At 43.6% G+C, this 23,430-nt stretch overlaps 1 protein-coding gene across 1 annotated transcript; it reads left to right on the plus strand.

Moving 5' to 3' along the window:
* The first annotated feature begins 1,478 nt into the window (after window positions 1-1,478).
* CTSC (cathepsin C) lies at window positions 1,479-21,133 on the plus strand. Its single transcript, XM_075050125.1, has 7 exons — window positions 1,479-1,689; window positions 2,870-3,015; window positions 12,610-12,776; window positions 13,822-13,977; window positions 15,587-15,702; window positions 19,118-19,249; window positions 19,989-21,133. Exons 1-7 carry the CDS (start codon window positions 1,524-1,526, stop codon window positions 20,489-20,491), a joined length of 1,386 nt encoding a protein of 461 aa, XP_074906226.1. The 5' UTR covers window positions 1,479-1,523; the 3' UTR covers window positions 20,492-21,133.
* The last annotated feature ends 2,297 nt before the right edge of the window (window positions 21,134-23,430 follow it).

The raw sequence follows: 23,430 nt of genomic DNA on the forward strand, positions 1-23,430 counted from the left end.
TTTATACCCATAGTTAAGCTAGTGCATCATTTCCATAGCCAACATAGTACTATATGCATGTATTGTTCCCCTGAGAGGGGTTATTTTTTATATAACTTTTTTTAAATGAGGGTATATTTACTCACTAGTAAGTCTTTTAGCCTTCTCGACTGCACGTATAACTTTGGGGATGTGAAAGCATGCACAGTTTGCATCTGGAGAGACAGTGGAACAAGCAGCACTTGCCTGCACACTCAGCCGTGCACTGGGCTGCCCTCAGAGCCTCGCAGCTCGGCGGAGACGTCTCGACCCTTCGACAACAGCCTGGTTGTCGGATGTGGAAAATTTTGCGTGTCACTAAATCTTCCACCTCCGGGGGCAAATTTTCTGCGCTTTTTGCTGACTGCTGCTGTGTACAAAGGCTCTCAAAGCGGGGTTTTGGGGGTCCAAACCCCGTGCAGGGCTGGCGCTGCGTGGTTTCCTGGCCGCGACGCGTGGCTGCTGTGGAAACTCTGAGTCGCTTTGTGCCGCTAAACCCGCGGTGGACAAGCGGCCTCGTCCTCCACAGCTCCAAGGCCCTCGGGGGTCCAGCCCTGCCGGCCTGCCCCTCTCCGCAGGGGACTTCTCCCAGTGCGGAGGCCTGGGGTTGGGCGGCAGGGCAGGGGATCTGGGCAGGAGGCTGCCCTTTGGGGGGAAGGATGGGCTTTGGGGAGGGAGAGGGGCTTTGGGGGAAGGATGGGCTTTGGGGAGGGAGAGGGGCTTTGGGGTAGAGGATGCCCTTTGGGGAGAAGGAACTCCCTTTGGAGCCAAGGGTATTTGTTGGGGTGGGGGGATGCCTTTTGGCGAGGAGGATGGTATTTGGTGAGGAGGGTGCCCTTTGCAGGCGAGGATGCCTTTTGGGGTGGACACTCTTTGGGGAGAAGGACGCCTTTTGGGGGAGGAGGCATTTTGGGGAGGAGGACTCCTTTTGTAGAGAGGACATCTTTTGGGGCGCAGAGGATGCCCTCTGTGGGGGAGGACGCCCTGTCAGGAAGCAGGTGCCCTTTGCGGGAGAGGACGACCTTCGGGGTGGACACTCTTTGGGGAGAAGGACGCCTTTTGGGGGAGGACGCCCTGTGGGGGGGAGGACCCCCTTTGGAGCCAAGGATATTTATTGGGGTCGGGGATGCCTTCTGGGGCGCGGAGGATGCCCTTCGTGTGAGAGGACACCCCGTGGGGAAGCGGGTGCCCTTTGCAGGAGAGGCCGACCTTTGAGAAGGCGACCCTCTGCTGAGGAGGGAGGACATCCCTGCGAGCGGGGTGCCGGCCTATCTCCTTGTCACGGCCCTCAGGGCGGAGGGGAGCCTGCCCCACCTCTGCCGGAGCAGGGACACACACACACACACGGACACCGTTCTCCCCACAGCCCCCACACGGTGCAGGCGCCAAGGCCCGGCCCCTGCCGGCTCGGCCGTCCCGGGGCGGGCCCGGGCCCGGGGGCGGGGAGGCGGCGGGGCGGGGAGGCCGAGGCGCCGGGCCCCATTTCGGCGGCGGGGAGCGGCGTTATGGCCGGGCGGGCGCTGTGGGCCGCGGCCCTGGCGCTGCTGGCGGCGCTGCCCGCGGCGGTGCGGGCCGACACGCCGGCCAACTGCTCCTTCGCCGACCTGCTGGGCGCCTGGGAGCTCCGCGTTTGGCGGAGCGGCGGCCGCCACGGCAACTGCTCCCAGGCGGGTGAGGCTTTGCGGCGGATCGGCCCCCTTCTTCCCCTTCCCCGGGGAGTCCCGGGGTCGGCCCGGCCCGGCCGGGCGGGACGGGGAGGGGAGGTGGGGGGGTCTCTGTGAGCCTGAGGGGGGGAGAAGGGCGGCTGCTCCGTGCCATGAGGGCCCTAAAACCCAAACCAGCGGCGGGGAAGCGGGCTCCTGTCTCGGCTGTAGTGGCTCCCGCACCTGCGGGTCGGGGCCCTGCGTTGCTTCCTGCCGGGCTTAAGGCAGAAAAAGGTTGATTTGGGTTAAGCAGCGTGAAACACTCGCGTCAGGCTGGCTGTGGGTGACCGCTGCGGGCAGCGCTGTTACTGTTCCACTTTGGGGGTTTGTTTTGTTTGCTTCCATTTGGACTCGACTAGGCCTCTGTGAGCACCCCCGGCTCATGCCGGTTCGTTTCTTCCCTCCTCGCAGCCCACAGATGCCTTCCCTCACAGCTCAGCCTGTCCCGAAGGGGGTTATTCCCGGGAGCAAGGCAGCTTCTGCTCCTGGGTGACACCTAACCAGCTCCTGGGAGGCCGCCGGCTGCGAGAGTTTGCTGCCTGGGGAGCCTGGTAGCATCAGGAGAAACAGAAATCATCCCTTCCCATGAGAGGATAATAGTAGTGGGGAGTTACTACTTGGTTCTTGTGGGTCAGTACTGATACTCTGCATCTTTCTAAGCCATCTGCTTTTCGATCAGGTGAGGCAAGCGGCAGGTCGGACCAGTGGAGGTGAGGCCAGTGTCGGAGCGCTGGTGTGAAGTAACGTGGGGTGGCTGATAGCTCATCCCACATGTTTTAGAGGAAGGTTTGTCATTGCAGACACAGTGCCTGAGTGACACAGCATCAGAGTCCTGTGTATCTGTACAGCAAGTTATGTTTAAATAAGCTGATGTTCCCCAGTAGCAGCTGTTTGGTGCTGCTGCTGTTGCTAATTAAATGTGCAAACACTGTCTAGCAGTGGAAAAAATGAGCATGTATACTCACTAGCAGGTAAGTGAAGTCCCTGAAGTGTGTTCGCTTGATGCCTTTTTACAGAAGACTGTATTCAGCCAGCATATTTTAGTATATTTTGGTATGAAATAAATGTTACAACATTCTTTGTACTGATTTTTTTATTTTTCTCTCTTCCATGCAATAATCATGCGATAACATTTGTATTTCTTGCAGGGCCTGTGGAAAGAAAGGTGCTTGTGAATCTTCAGAAGTTAGATGTGGCTCAGGATAGTCTGGGCAACTATGGTTTCTTCACTTTGATTTACAATCAAGGCTTTGAAATTGTGATAAATGACTACAAGTGGTTTGCATTTTTTAAGGTGAGTTAATATGTATTCTGCATCACTGACTTGCTAAAATGGCCTGTAATTAGGCTTCTGTTTAGTCTCTGAGTGCCACAGTGGGGCATTTAGTTATCTTTGGCTCTAAGGGTTGCCTGGATTACCATATACAGGACTTTTTTTTTTTTTTTTTTTTAAATGTAAGAAAACAGTTTTCAGTGGCTGGGTAGGGAGCAGAGGGAGGGAAGAGGTATTTATATTCCACATTGGGCATTGCCTGAAAAATCTATTGCAGGTGCTACTGCTTTCTGTTCTGGGCATGCTTAAAGCAGCTGAAGGCCTTCACTAAGTTTCCCTGTGGCCTGGAAACTTTATTTTTTTTTCAGTTTTCTTCCTGACACCTTGGACCCAAGTGAAATAGCAAACAACATTGCTTTTATCTTTTCTTAAAGATGTTCTCAAATGCATGAAAACGTTAGAAAGGCTATCTGCTCTCCTTGCTGGATGATTTCTAGGATCTTAACGTTTTATTCCAGAATACTACTTTAACATCTAAGGAACCTTCCTGCTGCCTTCAGTTGTTCTTTTGGAGTAATACTGTTACCTCCATTCCCTGTTAATGACTTCAGATCAAGTTGAAAGCAGTGCTGGTAGGCAGGGGGTAGACTGGAGAAGACCCACTTGCTAAGGAGCGCTCTGCTGCTGTCCCGATGAGTGGCGTTATGAACGTGGAGGGTGGCTTGAACCAGTCTGTGCAGGATGACTTTGCTACCCTGCGAGACAGATGTTTTGTGCAGCAAGACTGCTCAGATGGTGAGTGCAGCCCTTGGCAGGAGCAGTGACCACGTTTCTTGGTTGTTTCAGAAAGCATGATCTTGTGTCTGGCTTTAGGTGAGCCAACAGTAAACACCCAGGCCTTGTCTAAGCATAAAATCTCTGTACTTTGGGTAGTAAGGAGGGTGAAGAAATGGCTTTTGCTTCCAATAGTCTTTCTAGGAGCTTTTGTAGTTGGTTTATTTCACAGCAGCTATTTTCAAGTCAGTATTTTTGGAAGTTAACAGAAGTGATCCACTCTTCCAGGAGAACTCTAATCCTTACTGAATAGAAATGATGTATGAGGCTCCAATTTAACTGCAGTTTCCTCCATGCTGGTTGGGCCATGTAGGTTGTTTTACAAGACTAATGGTGAAGTTGTTTACATGCTCTTTATTGTGGGTTAACCCCAGTAGGCAGCTAAGCACCGCACAGCTGCTCGCCCATTCCCCCCCTCAGTGGGATGGGGGAGGGAATCGGAAGGGTAAAAGTGCAAAAACTCGTGGGTTGAGATAAAGGTAGCTTAATAGGTAAAGCAAAAGCTGCCTACACAAGCAAAGCAAAATAAGGAATTCATTCACTACTTCCTATCAGCAGGCAGATGTTCAGCGATTTCTGGGAAGGCAGGTCTTTATCATGCATAACTGTTACTTACGAAGGCAGACACTGTAAGTCTGAATGTCCCCCTTTTCTCCTTCTTTCCCCAGCTTTTATTGCTGGGCATGATGTTGTATGGTATGGAATATCCCTTTGTTCAGCTGGGATCAGCTGTCTCAGCTGCGTCCCCTCCCAACTATTTGTGCACCCCCAGCCTGTCCACTGGTGGGCGGTGCAAGAAGCAGATGAGGCCTTGATGCTGTGTAAGCACTCCTCAGCAATAAATAAAACATCCTTGTGTTACCAACACTGTTTTCATCTACAAGTCCAAAACGTAGCACTGTGTGAGCTACTATAAATAAAATTAACTGTCTGCTAAAACTAGTGCAGTCTTATAACTGTAAACATTTAAAATAAGAATGCTTCTGCTTAAGACAGGGTCTTATACTTGAGCAAAAGCAAAGAGTGACAGAGAAATACCTGACTGACATTCTCTCACCTGTATAAAGTAGTGACACTCCTCATAGGTTTGGTAGGTTATACAGCAAAAACTGCAGACACTGAAGGGTACTCTAACTGGGCAGAATTACTCTGGAACTTCTCAGGCAGGGATGCCTCTGTGAGCTTCCCTACAGTGGGAAGGCCTGCCTCAAAAGTGGCAGGAGTTGCTGCCTCCCTGAGGACAGTGGAGCACTGAATGTTTTAGTATTGTCCGTGAACTCAGGCTTGAGGTGTCATCTCTGGCAGGTGGAATTCAGCAGTCATTACTGGCCTTGGTAAACTCATCTGAGGAGAAATATCGTTGAACTAGTGGACTGGGAATCCTTAGGCTGATACTTTACACTGAAATGCAGAGTTACTTTACAAGCCAGTATGGTGAGCACTTGAAACAAGTGTTGATTATCAAACTAATTTTTGAATGTGAGGAATTTAATCATAGAAGCAGTGAGTGGCCTGCTCTGGAATGTAAATGGAGCTGTTAGGCACTAACTTGAAGAGAGTTGAGTCACTGAAGGCTCTACTGCTGCTGTCTATACCTCGTGAAATATCATCCCTGGAAGATGAGCACTAAGTGACGTGACTGAAAACCACTGACTTCATGTATTCCTTTGTGGTTATGAAAATGTAAATGCATTGATTTGCAAGAGTACTCTTAAACAATATACCAAAACTGTGTTATAGAATAATTCAGGCTGGAAGGAGCTTCTGGAGGTCATCTGGTCCAACTTGCTGCTCAAAACAAAGTCAGATGCACACCTGAGCAGTAGCAATGCACAATAGCTTGCATTTCATGGTCATGAATGTGTCAGCCCTTTGTAGGCAAATGGGTTAATTGTTAGTTTTGCAGTTGCTTTTGGTATTGAGAAATGGCAAGCTTGTCCTGCTCATTCTTCAGTAGTAGGGATTCTATCAGCAAGACATGCTTAAATTAAATGCTTCTTTCCTTAAATATTATAGAGAGGATTAGAGCCCAATTCAGTTACCCTCTCTATAATTTTGCAGCTGTAAAGGAAACAACAGATTACCAAGATGCAAGTATAATGGCAGAGAAGCACAAGAAAATACCACAGCACTTGGTAAATGCATTTTTTGCTGCAGACAGCTAGTTGACTTTGTTAGGCAACAACTTGCAATACTGTCTGTCTGCAAAACTGTTATTTCACAATTGTCAGTGGGGACTTGGGGGGCAGAAGTGGTTCCTTATGAACTGCTTGACCTTGTGACATATTTAGATATGCATATCTGTTTACTTTTAATCCAGTAAATATGGCATTACATATGAAATAGAAATACAAAATATCTAGTCCTGGTGTAAACTGAAAATGTGGTTTCTTCTATCAAATGCAGTTAATGCTCTTTTAGAACCTATTCCATCATCTACTGTAAAGCTTCTAGGGGACAAGTAATATACTCTGCTCAATGCATGCTCCAGAGGTTTTTGAAGAACGACTGCCTATTGTTTAAAATGCTCCTACCATTTGCACCTGAAACTAACGTAAACATAGCAGACTTCATTTGCTTAGTGTCGGTCATATAATCTAGAAGCCCTTGGATTAAAATAGGGTGAACTAGAATGCTAGTTGGTGAGGGCCTTCCTCCCTAGAAATGCAGCAAGAGGAAAGCATAAAAGCAGTCTCTTAGAATATCGCTTAGGCTTGATTGTGGTTTCAAATGTGGAAAGCCATCAGACAAAGTCCCTTTGGAATTCACTGAAAGGAGGAATTATCTTTGCTGGCAGTCTCTTGCTTTACAGCAAGAAGGTACAGAATTAATATATTTAATATGGAGTAATTTGCTATTGTTTTTACAACTTGGTAAAATTCCTTAGTTTCACTCTGAAATAACCTTCTAATGTGAACAATGTTCTGGAGTTACCGCTTGACTGTGGAATAACTTTTTGGTTCACGAAGCAGTTTATGGTGGTGGAGCCATAACACAGAAAGCCTTGCACATCTTCCATGGCTGTGGGTTTGGGCTTGTCAGGAAAATATTCATTGCTTAAAGGCCGTTCATAAATTTCAAGTTCTGTGTATGTTGCACTGAAGTTAAATTATGTGGCTAAAACCCCATCATGGTGACAGGGCAGATAAAGCATCCTTATTTACCTATGATGATGCTTTATCACTTTCCTCGTATTCTGCCATTGAACAGAGAGGATGGAGTTGCTAGGCAAAATGAACAACAGTATTTAAGCCAATACAGTACTTCATGTGTTTCAAGCATAGAAGTGCAACTGGTGCTAATTGAACTTCCAGTGTATTTTAGCTTAATGTTAAAGAATGAAGCTATTAATTACTAACAAGAATGCTGTGGGCTTGTCTAAATAGTGGCTTTATCAGAGCTACTGTACTCTGGATATAGACACAGCTTGTTTGATGATGATGCGTGTTTCAGTGAGGTTTTTAATAGCCTTCCTTCCACCCTCACTCTAGCTTTTTGTAGTATGCTGTTCCTATTTCTTTTGCCGTCCCTTGAGGGGGGAAAGAAAAAAAATCTTTTAAGGCCTTGTATCTTGCATAGCCCTACAGAATCCTTATATCATCCAGCAGAAGCACGTGCTCAGGTTTCTGCCAAGACTCAGTACACTAACTTCACATCTAAGTTCAGTATAGGGACGTTTCAGCAGCACACATTAAATGAGAAACAAGAGCATTCCCATAAAATGTTCCTGTGGCTTACTAAACAGACACTCTCTAAAATTTTTGTAGGGCCTCACTGCCTTTACAAGTTATTTGTTCTTTCACTTGGGGACTCTGGGGAAATGACTTTCCACACCAAACAATTGGGTTGGGTGATCTTATCAATGTATTTTTTCCTCAGTTTTCTTTAATAGCTTAAGTAAAGAATCTCTAACCGTGATTTATTTCTAACTATTGTTGTACATAGAATTGTCCCTCAAGGCTTGCCAAGTTAAATGCAGCATCCTACTGCATTCTCGCATTCTGCTTCTCACAGTTGTAGTTACTCTACCCGGTGTTTGTTTACAGCACAAAATAACTTGTTTGTTTTATGGGAATGCTCTTGTTTCTCATTTAATGTGTGCTGCTGAAACGTCCCTATACTGAACTTAGATGTGAAGTTAGTGTACTGAGTCTTGGCAGAAACCTGAGCACGTGCTTCTGCTGGATCTTATAAGGATTCTGTAGGGCTATACAAGATACAAGGCCTTAAAAGATTTTTTTTCTTTCCCCCCTCCAGGGATGGCAAAAGAAATAGGAACAGCATACTACAAAAAGCTAGAGTGAGGCTGGAAGGAAAGTTGAGGCTAGCTAGTTTCAATTATTTGATATCTTTGTAGTATTTATTTAATGTTAAGACTACTACTTTGAAGGGAGACAGTCTCGTATGATTCTTACTGTTTGTCCCTTAAGCTAAGCGGTACTACTTCTGACTTTTGAGATGTCCTCTAGCAAAAAACAGAAGTCCGGCATTTTTTCATATTAAAACGTTAGCTGTACTTCAGCAAAAAGAAAGAAATAGGTTATAGAATATACCACTACTCAAGTCACTAATCTTTTCCAGACTGACTTAGTGACATCTTTGTCACATCTTTTCCTCTCTTCCCCAATGCCGCCAAATTTGGTTAAAACCAAGGACTTCCGTTTGGAAATAACCAGCCTAGATAAGTGACAGTAGTTAATGTTTAAATTTCAGAATATTAAAAAAAATAATAATAATTTGAATGCATTTTATTCCATGTTGCTAAAATAGAAGTATTAGAGCTGCTAATGCTATTTAATCATACTGTAAATCAATTGGAAGTTAATTTCTAACCTTAGTTGGGCTTACTTAACTGGCAGTGTGCAACTGCTGCTTTCCTAAAGTGTAAATCTGCAAGCATAAATCTCTGAATTGCAGAATACTCCCTAGAGGAAAGAAAATGCATCTGTAGTTGATATTTGCTTGCATTTTATATCGAGTAGCAAGATGCAGTTGTTTGTTCTGATAACATCTTATGTATTTTTGTACAGTAGGGCATCTGCAAGTCTGCAGTCCTGTTCTAATTAAGAATGTGCTTCCCATATTAAAATGCATAGGCACACTTGTAAATTTGATGACAAACGAGTGGTAAGTCTTTCCACCAGGCTCCAGGTATAGGGTAGTCCTGCTTCCAGGAACTCGAGTTAGCTTATTGCCTGAACATCGCTTAAATTGAGAACAACGGATGTAAAAGGGGATGGGATGGCAGCCTGTGTATGTAGCACTGCTGAATCCCTGTTAAAATGCTGTGTCCATCCTTTCTTGCTTTCCTCTTAGAGAGATTAAAAATTTAAAGAAACCTTTAAATGATTACAATTTTTTTTTACCAGGACTAGAATTCAACATGCAATTAGAGTATGTCATGATGACCAACACAGGAAAGACTTTAATAAAAGTATACTGTACCAAAAAGCTTACCTAGGTTCAGGTATCTAATAGCAAGCCTTGAAATTTAGGTACATGAAGCATTTTAAGGTTAATGCTGGAGTTGCTTGACTAAATTCTGGTATTGGGCAAAGTCATGTGAGTTGTCAGACTTGAGAAAAATACATAATTGAAATAGGATTAAAGCTTAACGTTTTCAAACCTCAGAATTTGAACTGTGAATATAGTTTGGGTGCCTTTCTACAGGAGTTGTTCCAGATTGGTCAGATCACTGGATGGATTTTACTTAACACTGCAGATACGAGCATTGGCCGATGAAATTATCACGAGGCATGGCTGCAGTGGTCTTTTATTAACTTAAAAATGAAAACCGTCTTCTTAAGTCTGCAGAGGAAATGTATGCAGCAGTTGTCCAGCAGTTGCTGGTGGTCACGGCTGTGTGGCTGTTGTCCTCCATGAAGGATGCTGTTCTGTGATGGGTTCTGCAGATGTGCTGGGTACTGTGCCAGCAGCTTCGGTTGAGTCTGGCATTGTAATTTGCATCCGAGTCAGCGGTTGTTCATGCAGTGGTGCCACGCCACTGTATGACACTTTGTTGGGCAAGCATACTCATAGTAGGTCCTCTAAAACTGGTACAGTCAGATTTGCTAGGTCTAATCTGTCAGAGCCCTTCTCTGGTTGCAATAAGAAATGCTGCATGTGGTTATAGCAATGAAGTACTGATTTGACGCTGTACCTTCTGGTAGTAAGCAGTAGGTGTCATTGTCATGGCACCGATGACTTTGCTATCCTGTTTTAGCTCCTCTAACATGTGGTCCATTGGGGAGTTAACTAGCTTGTAGAAATTAAGCATAAGTATTGGGTTTTCTAAAGGTTTCTCTGCCAGTTCTCTACATCAGTGGCTCTCAGTTAAAAATCAGAGGGGGTGGGGAAGCAAATTGGGGCCTTATGGATATATTTTCATTTCCTAGCTGAAAATGGCTCTTGGAGTTCAAATTCCCTTTATCCAGATGCCATTGATGGGCTCTGGTCTCGAAGTCTTTATGTCCCCTTTTTACAGCAGGTTCAGTAGTAGCTTACAGTCTGCCAGCCTACAAAAAGGTAGCTACGGAGGACTTGGATTGCTTAATTTTAGGCTTCTACACAGACTGTCTGAAATTGGCTTTTGTCTCTTGTTTATCTTGAAGCATTGCCACTGACTGTCACCTCATGTCCTTCCTAGTTTTGCTGATATGTTTGAACTGAAAGAACAGCATAAGAAACTTGCTAAATTCACTTTTTCCAAAAGATAAGTTGGACAAATGGTATAGATACTATTCTGGTTATCTATCTACATCTTAAAAAAAAAAAAAAAAAATTATTGCTTTTTTTTTTTTTTTTATATCTCCAGTAAAAGGAGAGGGATTTCTAGGAGAAAAAAGAAAAGGCAAGTTGTTGTTTTAATTTGCTAGTTAGCAGATAACTCATTGCCTTTTTTCCATGAAGTCCCAAATCTGTTCCACCTGTTTTTATTCAACATAACTCTCCATGCTAGGCAGGATCTGCATCTAGTTGTTGCAGGAAGCAGGCCTATTCCTTGAGTAATCTTCAAGTATTCACACTGAAGGCCTATATCAAGAATGGCTGTCCTTGGTCTTGTTTTAATCTGTGGCAGCTTTTAGATAGAAAAGACAGGTAGCTATTAATTTACCTGTCATGTAGAGCCAAATAAAGCTCTCTCACAGTAACTTACTGATGTAAAGTCAGTAACTTGTTGCTTTTGGTAGTGTCTGGATTTCTAGCAATGCTGTTGCAAAGAGGATATTTCTCAGAAGTCATCTCTGGACCTTGCCCTTGGTATTTGGCCAAGTGTAGTTATTTCCCATATTGCACAACCTTGCACAGTAACATAGGATGAATAGAACAAGGTAACAGCTCAGCCTTCTAGGCCCCCATCCTGCTCCGGTCAGCAGACATGCTCGCCCTGCTAGACAAGCAAGGGCGTAGATATGGTGCCTCTGCAACCTCCAAACTGGGGACAAAGAAAATTCCCTTTGTTCTAAAACAGCCAGAGGATTAACCTTTAATTTTATCCCTCTAAAATTGATAGACTTAATTATTTCACTATGTGTTCTCTTTCAGATTCCTCACAGAGCCTTGACATAGTCACAAACCTCCCAGTCTCTTTATTTACTTTATTTTCCATCTTGAGGCATTTCCATCAGTGTAAGCCACCACCCTCTTCAGTGAAGAGGCTGAGCAAGCATTTTGTTGAAACATAGCTACACAATCCCTGTACCATTGTACATGTGCAACTTGAATGGGATGGGATTTAATAAAGTATTCTTGGACTAGGAAACGTGGATTCTGTTTAAGTGATTTGTGTGATTAGGAGACTCAAGTTAAAGCTTTTGTTTCATGGGGTTTTCAGTCTCCTGTGTAGCTTAACACAAAATGGACTTTAACCTTAAGAGATGAGTGAAGATCCTTTTATTTTCCCTGGGACATTCTGCTGTGAAAGAATTGCTAATCTAGGAAATTTACACAGCTGGGCAAAGTGTTGGTGCTAGCTGTTGTATGAAGACACATTTTACTGAACAGATTAACTTATTACTCCTTTTCAGTGGTAAAATGAAGACTTGTGTGACTGAATAAGGAAGTATTAGGACTTGGGACTTGAGGGTTTAGTAACACTCCCCTCACCGCCAACTTCAAATGCGTTGCTCTCAATGGATCGTCATTCCCTCTTGTCTCATTTTGCTAGTTCAGGTGAAATTGTTTCTTGATGCTCTTCCACCACAGCTCAAACTTAAAGCAGTTGCAGGAAGTCTCATCTTCAGTTCTGACTTCTAAAGCAGAAATGCTATAGTACAATTCTCCCTGAGAGGTTACTTGGTGAAAAACTTACCATCCTCCCTGTGTTTACTTATCATGCTGCTGTGAGTCTTAGTTTCTTAAACTTTTGCAGCAGCCCAGGGTTAGTTTGACTAGTCACGTATTTGGTGCAAGAAACCACAGGGCCTTGAAGAGAAGTATAAGTACCAAGAGGTCTTTTACATTTTGCCTAGAAAGTAACTGTTGAACCCAAACAATCAGCACCTGTTAGTTGATACTGATACTAATGCATGCTTTGTTGCTAAAAGTACAAGTCACAACCTGTTTGTCTTTCTCTAGCAATTTGATAATGGTCAGTTTCTTCCATCTGCTTAAGCTTTTCTTGATACTTCTTGTCTTGAAATCAATCATACTGGTTGATCTGGAATATACATTTGGCCACTTCCTCTGAAACACAGGCAAGAAGCAGCTGGGTGGGTAGGGACTACTGCTATGCTAACAAATGCCCCTTCTCAACACGAGCATAACCTCTTTGCATTACAGTACAAAATAGAAGGCCAGAATGTAACCAGCTACTGTAATGAGACTCTACCAGGATGGGTACATGATGTACTTGGCCACAACTGGGCTTGTTTCAGCGGACAGAAGATTTCTTCATCTCCCTCAGATATTCACATAACCGAGCTACCTCTCCAAAAGCCCAGGGGAAGGTAAGTGACAGATGAGTGACCTTTTACTGGAATAAAACATTGGGTAACTGTGTGTTGTGGTTTAACCCCAGCCAGCAACCAAGCACCACGCAGCTGCTCACTCACTTCCCCCCACCCAGTGGCGTGGCGGAGAGAATCGAGAGGGGAAAAAAAAAAAAAAAAAGGTAAAACTCGTGGGTTGAGATAAGAACAGTTTAATAGGACAGAAAGGAAGAAGCTAATAGTGATAATGGTAACACTAATAAAATGACAGTAGTAATAATAAAAGGATTGGAATATGCAAGTGATGCACAATGCAATTGCTCACCACTTGATGACCGATGCCCCATTATTCCCTGAGCAGCAATCCCCACTGCCCCCACTCCCCCCAGTTTATATACTGGACATGACATCACATGGTATGGAATACCCCACTGGCCGCTTCGGGTCAGCTACCCAGGCTGTGTCCCCTCCTAACGTCTTGTGCCCCTCCAGCCTTCTTGCTGGCTGGGCATCAGAAACTGAAAAATCATTGACTTTAGACTAAACATTACTTAGCAACAACTGAAAACATCAGTGTGTTATCAACATTCTTCTCATACCTAACTCAAAAACATAGCACTGTACCAGCTACTAGGAAGACAATTAACTCTATCCCAGCTGAAACCAGGACACTGGGCTTCAGGTTTCAGCGAACATTGTATGGACCAATTCTGTGACTGAGTACAAAGTTAATGCCAGTGATAATGTTCGGAATAAATCTGAATGCACAAAGACAGAGGAGGATCTGCCAATTGCATCACATAGATGCTCGCTCCTTCAGTCTGTGGTGAAGGCCAGTTACAAAATTGGTGTGTCTAAAGATGATGATTATAGTCTTTGAGTTAGTCTGTCTTAAATTTCAGAAACCTTGCCTTGATCCAGTAATTGCATGTTTCTTTATCAATACCTACCAGGAGACTCTTCCAGAGTTAAGGAGTCTCTTCCATATTCAGTTTAGAGAACACACTTACTTTTCAATCCCAGTCCTTTTCTTACTGGTTTATTTGGTTGCTTTTGTTTGCAGATTTTCAAGCAGACGTTACGTGCACAACTTTGACTTTGTAAGTGCTATCAATGCTCACCAGAAGTCCTGGAGAGCAACAAGATACAAGGAGTATGAGAACTTTGCCCTGGAAGAACTAACTAGAAGAGCTGGGGGTCTCTATTCCAGAGCTCCAAGGTACTAAGGCCTTTTGTTTTGCCATAAACCCCACTGCTGCAAAGAATCCGCTTGTATTTGTCCTGGCTCTTCCTAGCTGTGTTTTGGCTTGTAGCTCAGATGTTTAATCAAGTTTCAAGGCCTTCTAGCTCATTTTTGTGGAGTGCCAATATATGTCTTCATTTGAATGATTATTCTGAGCATCTGTTGTCTCAAGCAATTGAGACAAATAGGATCATCTACCCTTTAATCTTGCACAGTAACTTGCTGCTGAATTCATATGTCCAGGAAAGAAATTGGGACAGTCTCAGATGTCATCTCACTCTCCTGTTTACCCATCAGCTGCTTGCCATAGTCACGAGCTTCTGCTTGACCATCTTCCTGGTTCTGCTAGTTCATAATTGCAATTAAAAAAAGCAGTGAACCGCATTCTGCTATTAAACATGAATAAGATTTTTCTGAGGGAATTCCCTGGTTACTTTGATAATTTGCCATGCCTGCTACTAGGCTCCTCTTTAACAAGAATAGAGTGAAGAAGCATGAAGTAGCCCTGAGAGTGCCTTCAGGGTCTTGCAGATCATATGGCAGAGAATGCTAATGGGGATGGACACATGGTCCTGTACATTAATTTGAGGACTAGTTCTTTGATCTGAAGTTTCCCTTCTGTACAGCTGTTTTACCTTCTTTGTATTTTTGCTTTTTCTACTCTGATACTGCTGTGGGTAGGAATGCTACTTACTTTTCCAAACCATGGCAATTGTATATTTGTAGAAGAAGGTCCTACAACACAATAAAAATATTGATTTGCGTGGGAGTATCATGCAGATTATCATGGTTTCATCTTATAGACAGAAGTCTCCTTGTAGTTAGTCTTAAATACAGTAACCTATTTGGAAGCTCTGTTGCACCATGCAGTGCCACGACAGTATTCTGTTGGCACTCTCATGCTTTCAGAACAGACTCCGGTGTCTGGTGTTTGTTAATGTCACTAGATGTGTGACTTACTGGACAAGCATCAGATTATGTGAAAGCTGAATGCAGGAAGTTCTTGGCTTGCTGGTATATGAGCATCACTTGACTGCAGGTGGTAGATGAGGACAGGTAATATTCAATACTTCTTCAACAGTCACAGTAAAAACTTGCTCCAGTGAAGTCTCCGGGGCAAGTGGGACTGCAATTATTGAAGTCTTGATGTAAGCTATGTCTGTGTCTGCAGTTAAACAGTCTGTAGTTGCTGTCAGTGCATGATGCTAAGGTGAGGTTCCTTCTGCAGTCAGATATTCTGCATACCTTGTGATGGCAAAGGCGTAAAGTAGCAGTTGTATTGCGGCATTGCTACAGTCACTGAGAGTTTCTTCAGGACTTTGGATTGGTTTAGAAGTATTTGACCTCACCAGCTTGTGGATACTTCATAATATAGTTCCTCGGGAGAATTTGAGTATATCTTGCATCGTGCTGAAACTAATCTTTTGAGATTGACACCCACTCAGCTTAGATGGAGACTATTTCAAATTGCTTAGCATGAAGCAGGTGCAACTAGTAGAAGCTAGAAGGTGACGGCTGAGTGTTAAGTGATTGTTTCCTTGCCTAGAGTGTGATATGTTACTCAGAAGTGTTTTCTCCTCTTTAGACCAAAGCCTGCACCTCTAACACCCGAGTTACTCAAAAAAGTTTCAAGCTTGCCAGAATCCTGGGACTGGAGAAATGTGAATGGTGTCAATTATGTCAGCCCTGTTCGGAATCAAGGTAAAAAAATAAATAAATAATAATAATCAGAACTCTGAATGAAATGCTCTGGAGGTCCTTTGATACACTTCGTAATTTGCTGTTAACAAGAAGGTTTTGTCTCGTGTCCTGCTGTTAATAGATTGCACCTTTACTATGAATAACCCATGGAAACTGGGTGGAGTCCTGGTTGAGAACGCTGCTGAAATAGGTGGTGGTGGTACTGGCTCATCCAAACAGCAATGTCTTTTGCTGGAGTGAAGGCCAATTACCACAGTGCCTTGCATAAAGACAGCTGTCAAGTTTTGTCCAAACAGTCTCGGTCATGGTTTTCTGCATGCTGACAGAACTGATGTACATTAATTTTTTCCCTCATTCCTGTTGATGGCAAATTATCATGCAGCTTTAATGAATAAACCCATGAAAATTGTTTATACTGCCTCCAAATCTTATCACCCTGATAACTTTAGGAGTTACTTAAATGGCTAGTTACAAGTGAAGGTGTCGGTCACTATGAAAAGTGTGGACACTGATATAGAATACTTGTAAAAACTACTTTTTTTTTCTTTGCCCCTGTGATAGGGAAGTATTTAGCTCAAGGTAGAATTAAAAGGATACCATTCTGGTATATTTTTATTCTGTAGGGAGTGCTTTTATAGCACTGTGGTGCAAGATACCTGAATTAGATGGTTACATACTGGAGGCCAGGAGTGGACTCAGTTAATGTGTCCCTTCCCCACTCCTCAATTTCCAAATAAAGTTGCATCTACTGGTAGATAGCTGGTTGTAACTTTGAGGGGAAGGGAACATAACATTAGCATGGTGAGGAGGGGATGACTTGCATCACTGGTCCCTCATTTATGGCTTAGTTCTTCTGCCAAATTCTGCCAGCTGGACTCCTGGTAGCAGAAGCATAGGAAGGCTTGTGGGAGTTCTAGTTCACAAGCTGACACACGGCACCACTGAAAGATGCCAACAAGAAATGATACAGTCCTATGTAGGTGTGAGTCCTGTGCTTTCTCCTGGTGTGAACTGTGACTATCCCAAGGACTCTTTTACCTTCCAAACAGTTCAACACTTGGTCCCAAACCTACCCTTTCTCCATTGTGTCACTTCAAAGTTTCTCTAAATAAGAACTAGTCTGTTGCTTTCAATAATAAAGCTGCCTACACTTTTCCTGTAATCTGAGAATCCATGCTGAGTATGTTAAATGTCTGTGCAATCTGCATTCTGCTCTGTTAAATTAGAATTTTAGCTTTCAGGCTTCCAATAAAAAAAAAACAAAAAACATAAAACCTCCAAAAGATGACCTTGTGCAGAGTAGTGCTGACATACAAATTAAGTCTTGCCTACGGTAGCTTGTTTGATTTTTCTGAGGCACTGGATATCAATGCTTCATTGAAATGATGGTATTAGAAAATCTTAGTTGTATATCATTAAGATTATTAGATGACTAATTAGAAAATGCCATGGGCGAAAAGGCTGCAAGCAGTAAGATGCAAGTTGTCTGGTGCATGCAGAGGGAACTGTATGAATTAGAAGATTGTGGCTTCCCAGTTCTCACAGGCTTGTGGAGTCACTGCTTTTTACCTAAGGAGAAAAAAATGCAGCATCCGAAGTAGACAAGAATTAAAAGGGAAATGTGCATTCTCTGTAGAATACCTTGAGACATGGCAGGCTTCGTGCAACTGCAGTTGTCTTGGACTGCAATACTTATTGCCCGCATGTTAGCATCCCTGCTAGTATTTCCTGTAGTCAAGAAAGTAAAGGTTGAGATCTCGGGTTGTTTATAGAGCAGTAACTGCATCTTTGAGCCAGGAGATATGTTGTCTTTGAAGACAGCCCTGTTGTTGCTTGTTATCAACTTTACAGGGTGGGAGAAGAGGGGAACCTACAGATTTTGTTAGCCTTAGAGTGCAGTTTCAATTTCTTCCTGACTTCTTTCTGCAAGTTTTTTCTGCAGATCAAAGCAGGTGAAAAGCCTGGTCAGCTGATTCTTCGCTAGATGCTCTGTGTCTCCTCCTTACTCCTTGTAATGTAGAGTGAGTGGAATCTGATGTGGCTGAAGCTTTAGCTGACTCTGGAAGAGAATTTGTGGGAAGGCTCACAAAAGCAACTACTCTTGCAGCTGTGTTTGACTCTGCTGATACAGTATGGTTGTCATGCTATGGGCCTCACAAATACCACTGTGGTAGCAGAAAAGAAATTTAGCAACCACCCCAACAGACTTCAGACTGAAATGGTTGCGTTAATTGTGTTTTTTACATTTTTGCACACAAAATGCAACAAAGAGTTCTGCAGCGTGGCCCATCTCAGATGCTGTTACTGTACAACGAGTGGGAGGCACCTTTCACTGCTTCAGTTTGCCCTGCTGGGCAGAGTGTTCACGCTCAGGCTGATTTTGCCCCTTCTCTTCAGAGATACGTCTAACTGAGCGGAGGTGCAATTTCATGAAGTCTTGCTTTTGTAATAGCTCTGCTTTTATACACCTACACAATTCAGGAGAAAAAGTATTTTGTTTTGTTCCTCAAGCCTCCCTCTTTTCATAGCTCTGCAATATTTGACTTTCCTACTGTCAGGAAACAAAAGGAAATCGGGCACCTTGGTGACAATCAGTAGATAAAATAGGACCTCATCCAAGTAATTGTCCTTCCCTGTGATGCTTGTCATTCCACTTCCAAAGTTTTTTAATGTGTTACAGGAAGCCCCTAGGGAGTGAAGAGGCCAAAACTAGAAGAAATACTAAATTTTGATGCAAAAGTAAGGAGACTTAACTCTGCCAGGAAGCAGAAGGGAAATTAAGGTGCCTCTGAAAAGCCAGTGTACAATTACATGCCCTTGGGAAGTAAGGGAAGCTGGTGTGAATCCACTGTATCAAACCTGCTATTTATACCGCTATACTCTCAAAAGTCAGTTATTTTAGGGGTAGCTGTAGAGGTGGAATATTTTTTCAACTGGAGATTACAGCATTAAATCCATTGGTAGGTTGAAATAATCTAGAACAACATTGTCAGTATTCACTTAAAATAGTTCATTGCTCCATAGCATATGCGCTCCATAAAGGGTTATAGTCTGAAGCAGTAGGTTATGAGCCTTCTCAGCCCTGCTAATGTGGTCCCTGTAGGTTCATTCTGAAGGAGTAGCATAGTCTTAAATGATACTACTGGAAAACACTGAAGAGCAACTTATTGTCTCTTATTCTTGAAAAAGCTCAGTGTTCCTTCACAAACTCTTTATAACTGTTTTTTTGAATTGTATGCTTAAAAGCTAAATGTATATTTAAAGTTTGCTCTATCAGTGTTCAACTTCTAATCACTGCCTGGTAGGTTTTGACTCTTTTCAGTGAATTCTAGCAATAGTTGTACCTGAATGCAGGTGACTTGCCTTGTTTACGTTACTGACAGCTCTTCGTGGTTCCTTTTTCTCCTCTCCTTAGGCTCATGTGGCAGCTGTTATGCATTTTCCTCCATGGGCATGCTGGAAGCAAGAATACGTATCCTCACAAACAACACTCAGAAACCAATCTTTAGTCCCCAGCAGGTTGTATCTTGCAGCCAGTATTCTCAGGGTAAGTACATTGGTGTATACAAAGATAACTTTCATTGATGATAATGCTGCAGAAGGAAACTGTATATTAAAAACTTCCATGCCTTCCCCATCACCCACGATTTAGTTTTTTCATAAAGTATCTGGTAGGCTATACTTTATAGTACTTTTTTTTTTTTTTTTTTTTTGAAAGATTGCAGAGAATATTCCAGAGTTGCCAGCCCACCTTAGTGTAGGGATGGGATTGAACCAGGGTAGGTGGCCTCGTGGTCAGGACGTTACTGGATTTTAGGTAGATCTACCTGGGAGATGGGGAATATCTAAGGATTAGGGCTAAAAATACAGCTAAATCGCAATGCATACCTAGAAAGAGTGGAACTAAATATCCTACCAAAAGCGTATTCAGGAGGAGGAGGATATGAGCAAAAACAATGACTAAAGCTTTCTAAAGGACAGTACCCATGTTAGGACAGGTCTGTTTTACTGCATGTAACTAACTGCTCTTCCTGATGGGGAGTGTCAGGAGCAATTGGATGAGAAGGTAGTCCATGCATTAGTGTTCCCAGTATAGCTCCCACTGATGTGCATTTTGTCTTGTGTGTTTCAGAAGGCTGGCTGTAACTAACTGAAATATTAGGGTTATCTGGGGTCACTGCAGTTTGTGTTCAATACTATATCTAAAAGTATTCCAAAAGATTTGAGTAGAGAGTCTCCCACCTTAAATAACGCTCCAAGGGAATAAGGAGATTTTTTTTGTTTAGGTTGCGATGGTGGCTTCCCATACCTCATTGCTGGAAAGTATGTCCAAGACTTTGGTGTGGTGGAAGAGGACTGCTTCCCTTACACAGCCCAAGATTCTCCATGCACTTTCAAGCGCAGCTGTTACCACTACTACACTTCTGAGTACCACTATGTTGGTGGCTTCTATGGAGGCTGCAATGAAGCCCTGATGAAACTCGAGCTTGTTCTGCATGGGCCAATGGCTGTTGCCTTTGAGGTTTATAGTGATTTCATGCTTTATAAAGAGGGAATCTACCATCACACTGGGCTGCAGGATGACTTCAATCCTTTTGAATTGACCAATCATGCTGTCTTGCTGGTGGGCTATGGTACAGACCCAAAGAGTGGTGAGAAGTTCTGGATTGTGAAGAACAGCTGGGGCACATCATGGGGAGAAGATGGTTACTTCAGAATTCGCCGTGGCACTGATGAATGTGCAATTGAAAGCATTGCAGTGGCTGCAACTCCTATTCCAAAATTATAAATGCAGAGGTCTTCATGTAGTGCCTTGTCCCCAGCCATAAGAACACACTGATTGTTAAGAGACTGCGATTGAAATCTGTCCCCTAGCTTGAGCAGGGGTGCTTTAATGAAGTTTTCCAGAATAGAGCAAACAGTTTCCCTACGTGAGAGGATGAACACTGTTAGCTCTGCTCTGTGTGCTGAAGGCTTCTTCTCGAGTCTGACAGTAGATCACCTAGAATGCAGTGGCTGTTTTGGTAACAGTGGTGATAGTAGTTATTCATCACTGGATATACATCTTCAGTCACCAGTTGCATTTTCTTCCATGGACAATCTTGAACTTCAGATCTCAGAGGGAAGCACCTGCTATGATAATCTAACTACTCTGAAAGGACACTGTAGTGCCTTACTTCTCAGAAATCAGGAAGTTACTGCAATTTAGAACATAAGTGTGTATTGGGGAGGGAATGGGCAATTACACTGATTAAAAGGAAATTTTAAAGCTTTAAGTGTCCTGCAAAAACTGCATGTCAAACCTTTATCACAATAAAAATCAATTCTACATTTCAGGCTGTTACTCAATGTTCCAGTTCTGGATTTTATTGCTGCGCTTTGCAATTGATCATCTTGGAGTTCAATAAAAATTACCCCACTTTATAGAGTTTGTACTTGTGGAAATAGTTGGTTCTTTATTTCAGTGACCTGTCTTAAGTTTTGAACTTCCTCTCAAGAACTTTTTACTTTAGCAGGATCTAAACTGGTGTGGAAGAAATATGAGAGGGGAGAGGAACTAGGTATTGTCCTGCTGAGGCCATGATTCTCACAGCAGCATCAACTAAGGTTGTCCAGGAGTCTAGTAGTCCTTGATGTGGATATGGGGCAACTCATTGAGTAAATTGGCTAATTCCCCAGTAATCCTGCTTAAGTGCTCTCTGTTAATCTGTTGCCCTGTTTCTTTCCAATATACAAGGTAGAAAAATAGAGTTGGGGGGGGGGGATTGCAACACTTGGAATTAACCATTTCTTTCTAGGCGAAACTCGCCTGCAGCACAGTCCTTGGTTAATGCAGCACTCATCTTTACTGTTCTTTGCATGAGTGAATAGGAGTGGCTTAGAGGTGAGTCCCAGTTTCACGGGCAGAACATGACTTCTTTGGTAATCTGTTGTTAAAATAATATGTAACCAAAGTAGTTAGTATTTTTATATACAAAATACAGTCTTATGTTTGGGGTTTTTTTAGGGTGTAGGGAAATTTATACAGAAAAATGGAACGGTTATCTGTAATGAAAATATCCCATTTAACTTAGAAGAGAAAGCTCACTTTTACTTCAGTAGCAGAATTTCAGAACTACTTGACCGCTTGCTCAAGTTGAGGGGCAGGAGAAGGATAGCTTTGTGGTTTTGGCTTGCTTTTTTTGACCCCCCCTGCCAAAAATATCAAGGCATGTTTGGAAATTTAGGACTTGTGTTTTGCCAGAATTTGAACAAGAACCTCTGGAATAGCTTATATTGTGCATTGGATTGTTATAGCTGAGGGAATTGGGGTGGGGGTGGGGTTGTGGAGTGGAGAGCAGGGCACTTGTTCCTTCGGGTTTGGATTATTTGGTGTTCCTGCAAAACTGAGAGTTCCATGAGGACTTAACCCCTGGTAGCAGCTGCAGTGTATCATGGAGACTTAAAATTCTCCCACACACCTCTTTGCCTAAAATATACAACCAAGCGCACGCCTTTCTCTTGCACTTCTCCCTCTTTTCCCCTTTCTTCTCTCATAACAGTGTTTTCCCTGGGGAAAGATTGTGTGTTATTTTCTTAGCAATGCCCGTGTCTGTCTATCTGTCGCTGCTGTGTGGCAGCTGCACTGGTGCTAATGTGAGGATGGGAGAGTTCTCAGAGTGGTCTGTCACCATCGCTGCCCCCAGCGACTGTCATCAGACATACTTGTTTGCCTCTGGCTGACTGCAGTATGTGAGTGTCCCTGTTTTCTGTATTTCAGAGTTGCACAGAGAAATGTCAGTCAACCTGATGGATCTTCTATGTGGCCAACATGACATACCTGAATTCTCAACTGGTTAATATTCAAGGATCACCTCCTCAAAGCTCAGGAGCAATGCATCCCAGCAAAGAGGAGGTCAGGCAAAACCACCAGGAGGCCTGCGTGGGTGAACAAGGAGCTCCAGGACAAACTCAGACACTAAAAGGAAGCCTACAGAGGGTGGAAGCAAGGACAGGTAGCCTGGGAGGAATACAGAGAAATTGTCTGAGCAGCCAGGGAACAGGTTAGGAAAGCTAAAGCCCAGATAGAATTAAATCTGGCCAGGGATGTCAAGGGCAACAAGAAAAGCTTCTATAGGTACATTGGTGATAAAAGGAAGACTAGGGAAAATGTGGGCCCTTTCTGGAAGGAAACGGGAGACCTGATTACCTGGGACATGGAGAAGACTGAGGTAGTCAATGGCTTTTTACCTCTGTCTTCACTGGCAAATGCTGCAGCCACACCATCCAAGTCACAGAAGGCAAAGGCAGGGAGTGGGAGAATGAAGAACCGTGCACTGTAGATCAGGTCTGAGACCATCTGAGGAACCTGAAGGTGCACAAGTCCATGGGACCTGATGAGATGCATCCACGGGTCCTGAGGGAACTGGCAGATGAAGTGGCTAAGCCACTATCCATCATATTTGAGAAGTCATGGCAGTCTGGGGAAGTTCCCATGGACTGGAAAAGGGGAAACATAACCCCCATTTTTAACAAGGGAAAAAAGGAAGACCCGGGGAACTACAGGCCAGTCAGTCTCACCTCTATGCCCAGCAAGATCATGGAGCAGATCCTCCTGGAAACTATGCTAAGGCACATGGAAAATAAGAAGGTGATTGGTGACAGCCAACATGGCTTCACTAAGGGCAAATCGTGCCTGACAAATTTGGTGGCCTTCTACGATGGGGTTACAGTGTTGATGGATAAGGG

This window comes from Buteo buteo, chromosome 18 (assembly GCF_964188355.1).
Source record: "Buteo buteo chromosome 18, bButBut1.hap1.1, whole genome shotgun sequence".
NCBI classification, from domain to species: Eukaryota; Metazoa; Chordata; class Aves; order Accipitriformes; family Accipitridae; genus Buteo; species Buteo buteo.